Raw genomic sequence first — 7,153 nt, 5'->3', positions numbered from 1 at the left:
GAGCAGCGGGTGGGTCAGGAGAGGTCTGCCACGCCATGTGGATCTCCTCCAGGGCAGGCGGGGATCGAACTCATGCTGCAGTGGCTTTAGCTTCTTAGTGCTGTGCTTTAACCTGCTGCGCCACCAGGGAGGGCCCTCAAGTAAAATTTAAGCATTTTCTAAGAGAGCTTTTCTATAGCACAAGCTAGCCTACTTAAAAGTAAAAGAATAAGGCCTTAAAATTAATGTCCTGCATATGTTACAGAACTCTTACTAATTTCTTCCTCCTTCAAATGTATTCCTCTTTGGTTATGGTTTGCCACCTCTGTACTAGTCCTTCCCTCAGATGGAACGCCTCTGAGTAATTGTGTTATTCAGTGCTCACTCCATTTTCTTAATAAGAAAGCTCATCCCTGATCAGCCAGACTACAGTAGAACCTTCCTCTTGCTCATTAGCCCTTCTTCATGTAACTTATCACCATGTGTAATGGTGGTAAATTCTTACCGCAGCCCCATAGAGCAGATGCCTACTCTGTCTTGTTAACTCCTACCTTGAGAACAGTATCTTGCTTCTGATTGACTTGACTTGTAGTAAATATTTGCTATTACATTGGTTTACTTTTGTTTTGCAGATATGAAAGAACTGTGGATAACATGACTCCATCAGCACAGATAATTCAGAGATCTTTCTCATCTCCAGAGAATTTTCAGAGGCAAGCAGTGGTAGGTAGATTTTTCAATTGCAATTGCTTTAAAAAAAGAAAGAAAGAAAACCTTGTTAAAGTATTATTAATTTACTAAATTTTACTTAGATTAGCATAATCTTCCTAAACTGATCATGCAATTTTAATTTTCACTAACTTGAAACACTTGAAAAGATTGAAGACAAATAGAAGAACTGCAGTTTACATTGTATTTTTCTTTAGCAATTGTTGGGGGGTGTGTTGTTCAAAAACTGAAAATTCAGTCTAATGTTTTTGTGACTTATGCTGAGTGATCTTACAAACTGTTTAATACTTAATATTAGTACTTTAATATACTATAGTCTCCTAGGTCAGCTTCTTCTTAAACTTTCCATTTATCTATAACAATATTACCATGAGACTACTTTTATCTTAGGTATCGTTTTTTTCTACATTGTTCCATTTTTGTTTCTAAATGATTACCAAGTGTTTATTTCTTTTTCTTACATTTGTCTTTTTTCTTACCTTTGCCCAAATCACAGTCATCACATGAGTTTCAAAATAAAAACAGTGATGAAGTAAAATTGAAATGCTAATACAAAGGGATGCCAAGTTTTACAAACATATATTTTTCTCAGTTTATTGTATTCTATTCAGAATCTTTATTGGCTAATAACTGTCTATAGATAGAATTTAGAACTCGCTGGTAATTAATATCTCATATACTTTTCCATAATTACCATTACAACCTTGGTTTACTTATATTCCCAACTTTCTGTTATTAGGCTGCCTGTGGTCTGGTTCCATTACACCTTTATAGCTCTGTCATCCATCCTTCACTACTTAGATCTAACGCCTCAACTAAGGTTACACTATTCTATGAACCTGTTCTGTGTTTCCTCATTACTGTTGTCTATAGTTTGCTCTCTGCAGCATATTTCCCTCTTAAAATAGTTCTTAATGCTCGAGTTACTACTTTGAAACACTTTTCGTGGTGATACAGAGCTCCTGCCTATGCAGATTCATCACACTGTGATTCACATCATTTTAATCACTTCTTTTCTAAGCTGGGTTCTTTGGAGCAGGGAGTCATGTTATAAACAAATACAGGCATACAGTATGATGAAAGAAACTCGTTTTATACTAATTTTAATAACATTCTATTTCAGAATCATTTTGCACACAATTATTATTTGAGAATGAGTTTGCTTTTCTTTGCTATGTTTGGTAACTGAGAAAATACCTATGGACTTTGATCTCTAGATATATTAGACATTTCCTTCTTTTTCTCTTCCCTCAGATGAACAGTCTTTTGAGGCAGATGTCATATGGTGGGAAGTTTGGTTCTCCACATCTGGATCAATCAGGATTCTCCCCATCAGTTCAGTCACATAATCATACATTTAACCAGTCCCCAAGCTCTCAGTGGCGCCAAGACACACCATCATCCCAGCGCAAAGTCAGACAGAATTCTCATCCCTATGTAGGGGATAGACATTATGGCCGTGAACGTTATTCTGATCATGGGTCTGACCATCATTACAGAGGAGGCAGAGATGATTTCTTCTATGAAGATAGGAATCATGATGGCTGGAGCCATGATGATAATAGGAGAGACAGTAGTAGAGATGGAAAATGGCGCTCCTCTCGACACTAACATCTGTGAAAAGGACATTTGTGGAGGGTCATTCTAGCCCCTGTTGGCTAAGTTGGCCTGGAAATGTTTTGAAAAACTGTACAGAGCAATTTTTCAAATTTGCCACGTTTCTTTATACATAAAGAAAAATCTTACAGCTAAGTATAATACAGAAATGAGAAGATTTGTGGTTCCACTTTTACTATATGAATAACCTTTCACCTCAGGGCTTTATGAAGTGGAAAAGGTTTTATGCAAAGGAAACTGCTACAATTGCTAAGCATTTTAAACAATTGAAGAAGTGATATATTGTATGAATTGGTTGTATTATAAAGCAAATATTTTAATTGTTATCTTTTGTATTGCAAGAAATTTGGTAGTCAGATTTTGGTGTACATAATAGAAAACATTCAAGTTGTTAAGTCACAATTGACTGTCAGTATTTTGTTAATAAGTGAGCAAATGTATTTTCAGTGATTCATTTAGTGACATTTTATTTATGAAAATTTAGTAAAAGCTGGGAGTAAAACATGTTTAATTTAGAAAATTAATTGTAAGTTGTGTGACATACTCTTGAGTTTTATCCTATTGAAGATACAAATACAAGTCTGCACATGCCGTTTCATGCTGACATTTTTAAATTTGTTCATTAAATCATGTTTGATGTAAGAATGAAGTCACTCAGGAAGTTAAATATCTCTAAATGTATTTTTTTACATTAAAAACAGTGTAACTGCCCCCTTTTCAGGAAGAACAAAATTCATAGATAAAACAATAAAATGTTTTACTGAAAGTATACCTTTTGTGGGAAAAAGATTCTTGATTTAGGTAAAAAGTTCTTGAAGCTGTTGAGTGTTGCCTTTGTTATTCAAACTTTAAAAGTTTTTACATTTTCTAAGTGCCCGGAACTTGTGTATAAGGACACATTTTACTACGGAGATTGTATAAATTGCTTTTTTGTTTAATCTTTTGAAAGAATTAAAACTTTCTGATTTACTTTTATCTCTCAAGGTACTGTTTCCCTTTCATTATAGAAGTTGTGCATAAAAGTTCATTCACTCCTTGAAAATTTGGGATTCTTATTAACACTAATCACAGCACTTACACTGTTGCTTTCTTTTTAATACACTGAAAAAGAGGTGGGGGGTGTGACTTAGTTTTTTGACATCACTAACAGATAAGTTAACCATGTACTTTTTGTAGTATGTTTAAAATAACATTTAACTTAGAGTATTCTAAAATGTACTTTTTGTACATAGCATATATATTTGAGAATCAAGAGTTTGGAGCTATCTCGCCAACATAAAGTTGTTAAATTTGTTTAAGCAGTTTAATAACAGAAGGTTTTGTTTCCAGGGATCCTATTTTCAGGTGACTTAACTTGTGTAAGCACTTTTTTCTAGCATTTGTAGATATTTGTGTTTATATATACATATTACATGTATATCTCCATGTTTATATATATATTACATACGCAGCTCCATGTTTATATGTATATTACATATATAGCTCCATATATTCTGAAAGTTCACAAATTTGTCTGAGTATGTCTCAAGTTTTTATTTCCTTTATCCTGAAGATATGCTAGATGCAAAAGTGAGTGTAACAATTTCTTTACCATGCATTATAACATCAATTTGGATGTTCTTGACCCATTATACTGTTGACTTTGAATTCTATTTTGTTTTATATTGCTGGTTTTGCATATTGTCCATGTTTTTGTTGGTTAATTTTTAATACTTGTATGTCCCTTGATTTTAGGAGTGTTTTTTAAGAGGTGTTTTGATTGATTCCTGCTGTAATACTGTGTGTGTGTGTACGTATGTATGTATAAGACCACCTTTTCTTTGTTCTTTTGTATCAGGAACCTTTCAAAAAAACAACTTCCAGAATTCTAGGGAAAGAGTTTGGCATCAGTATTTTTAAGAAGATACTAATATGCAGTCAAGGATGAAAACCTTAGTATCCTATGATTTCTAGTTCTCAATCACATTTGCGTTTGTAGTTTCGATCAGTGGGTAGACAGTTTGATCAATCAAGATAAAATCAGAGAGCCAGAACTGTTAGAGAATATGCGACTACAGAAATTCAGCCTTATGCATTTGTGGTTGCTGGTGAACTCTGTGGTCCTGTGTCTTGTGTTGGGGCTGAAATCATAACTTAGCTAGACCAGCAGCTGAGATGGAAAGCTAAAGAACAGGAGCAGCGAGAAACTGCAAAGTGCTAGGGGGGGGAAATGGAGCCTGCATCTGTCTCCTATTATTCTACTTTAGAGGACTTGGATAACCTGAAGCCTGCAGGCATAGCTGGCACCTGAGCTACAGCACTGTACATATTATTGGCTTCGATGTAGAGAAGTTGGAGGAAATGTGGCAAGAGCTGGAGGAGCTGCAGATTGGTGCCCCATGCCAACAAGGTGAGCCAGGAGATCAGCAGTGACGTGCGTGGCACCATGCACCAGTCTTCCACACTGTAGAATATGTGCTGGCGGCTCCCTTGGGGCCTCCATATCTCAAGCAAATTTCCCTTGTGCTCAACTGCATGGCAGTTCTGACACTAATAAGCTGGAGCCGGGCCAAACTTCACAGGTTCAGGGCTCAGTTCTCTGAGACTTAAGATCCCGGCTGCAAGTTCAAGGACTCCTTGGTCCAAAGTACCTCTGATCTACGAGCTACAAATTCAGGGGTTCCCACCACCCTCCATAGGCTTGATGATGTCCTGGATGACTCAGAACTCAGGAAAGAGCTCTATTTACAGTTACAATTTTATTGCAGCATAAGGAAACAAAGACAAGAGAGGAGCTGCAGAGGGCGAGGCCTGGGCGTGCCCAGATGTGAAGCTTCATGTCCTCTCCCCAAGGAGTTGGGGCACATCACCCTCCTGGCAGGGCACTGCTGCTTATCAGCCGGGAGGTTTATTTGTACATCTTGTCCAAAGTTTTTATTAGTTGATTTTTTTTTTAATTTACATTGGGATAATTGAGTGAATCCTTGGCCCTGGGAACGAACCCAAACTCCAGCCCCTTTTCCCCTAGTGAGATTGGTACCAGGTACCTCAAATGCCTCAAGTCCCATGTTTCTGTGGCCCCAAACTTGAAGCCATTTAGGGGCTGATGAATAACAAAAACGCCTATAAATGGGGACATTCCAGGAATTTAGAGGTGCACTCACAGGAAGCAGGAGCAAGGTACTGTGTCCCCCAACACAGTGTGTCTGGCTCCTCCTCACTCTTCGCTTTCCTAGCTGTCTTCGCCAACAGCGTTCATGCAGGTACCCCCAGGGTAATTTATTACTAGTGATTTCTACACTACTTGGCCTTTAGTTTCAGATTACCGTTAGTATCTTAAGAGTATTTTGTCTTTCTAATGTGTTTTTCTTTTGCTGGGGTTGGAGGGGTCCAATCATTTTATTGCCTCAGGAAGAACAGGATGGCCCAGTTCCTGCTAGTGAAAGTGAAAGTGCATGTACCTCATGCATTCTAGTTATCTATTGATATTTAATGAACTACCCCACAATTTAGGGGCTAAAAAACCAATCTGGCCAGAACTCAATAAGGATAGCCCTTTTTTCGGCACTTGCACCACTGACGTGACTCCAGTGGGGATTGGGAGATCCCCCTTAAAACAACTTACTCTTAACAGCTCCCCAACACTTTAAACAAATGTCTTTATTTAACTGTGTTTTTAAAATTCAAAGTATGAATAAAAGCCACTTTTTCTTGTTTTAGGAAAAATTTCATTGTGACCTTTGATAACTGTGTGAAAGCTATAAACTAATACAGAAAGCTCCAGCACAGTAGCTTGGCCATGAGGTGGCTTCTTGCAGGGTGACAAGCCCTTCTAGTCACGGATTCTAGTTTACATTTTAAGAAGATAGACTTCCTCCAATTGCTGGTTTTAAATTAAAATTTAGAATTCTCTTTAGAAAAAAAATCATTAAAATTGTATTTTGCAATAAAATTGACATATAGCAGAAACCTTGCCACTTTAATCACTTGAACGTATAGAGTTCAGTAGCTTCAGAACATTCGCCATGTTTGTAAAATCATCACCTTATGCATTTCCAAGCTTTATATTCACTCCAAACAAACTACCATTGTGTAGTAACGCCTTATCCTACTGTGCTCTTCCCCACCAACCCTCTGCCTACTCTATATTGTGTGAATTTACCCCTTGGGAGCCGTTTCATGCCAGTCGGAAATGCACTTAGCATTCTGTATCTGGTATTTCACTTAGCAGCATGATTTCCTATGAAATTCATATGTGAACATAAATCAGAGTTTCTTTTCATGTTTGTATAATATTTACCCACATATCTACACCACATTTTATTTATCCATTTACCTGTTGAGGGACAATTAGGGTGTTTCCACTTTTTGGCTATTGTGAATAGAAACTTGATTGTCTATCTCCAAACTCCCAGATTTTCTCTAAAGAGATCATCACTTAAATGATTTGTTTTGAAGCAGCCTTTAAATCTGGCTAACCTCAAAACCAGAATCAATTTAAACAGGTTAGTGGGAGACTCATGGCCAAGAAGAAGTGCATCGAATACATGTATAGTTCTGCTTCCTGTCTGACTAAACTGACATTTCTGGAGACAACACAAAAAGGATGGGTAAGACTGAGGTTTGTGAATTACAACACATCCTGTTCTCTACTTTCCAAGCCCTTTGGGGATTTTTTTTTTAAGATTTATTTATTCATATAGAACGGGGGTACAGGCAAGAGATGCGGAGGGTGAGAGGATTCACCAGAGACAGAGTGAGGAGCAGAGCAGGCAGACCGAGGAAGTACACTGCTGAGGGGAGCAGCCGGCGGGTCAGGAGAGGTCTGCCGTGCATTGTGGTCACCTCC

At 37.6% G+C, this 7,153-nt stretch overlaps 1 protein-coding gene across 1 annotated transcript in view; it reads left to right on the top strand.

Moving 5' to 3' along the window:
* The window catches only part of RBM7 (RNA binding motif protein 7), a 6,511-nt gene extending 3,211 nt beyond the window's left edge, over positions 1-3,300 (top strand). The window contains exons 4-5 of the mRNA XM_004689244.2: positions 612-702; positions 1,963-3,300. Of these exons, the coding sequence (XP_004689301.1) occupies positions 612-702; positions 1,963-2,319 (448 nt within the window). The 3' untranslated portion in view covers positions 2,320-3,300. The remainder of the gene's footprint in view (positions 1-611; positions 703-1,962) is intronic.
* Positions 3,301-7,153: the final 3,853 nt, after the last annotated feature.

Source organism: Condylura cristata, unplaced genomic scaffold (genome assembly GCF_000260355.1).
Source record: "Condylura cristata isolate star-nosed mole 26May11 unplaced genomic scaffold, ConCri1.0 scaffold00025, whole genome shotgun sequence".
NCBI lineage: Eukaryota > Metazoa > Chordata > Mammalia > Eulipotyphla > Talpidae > Condylura > Condylura cristata.
This window is presented reverse-complemented; position numbering and strand designations above follow the sequence as displayed.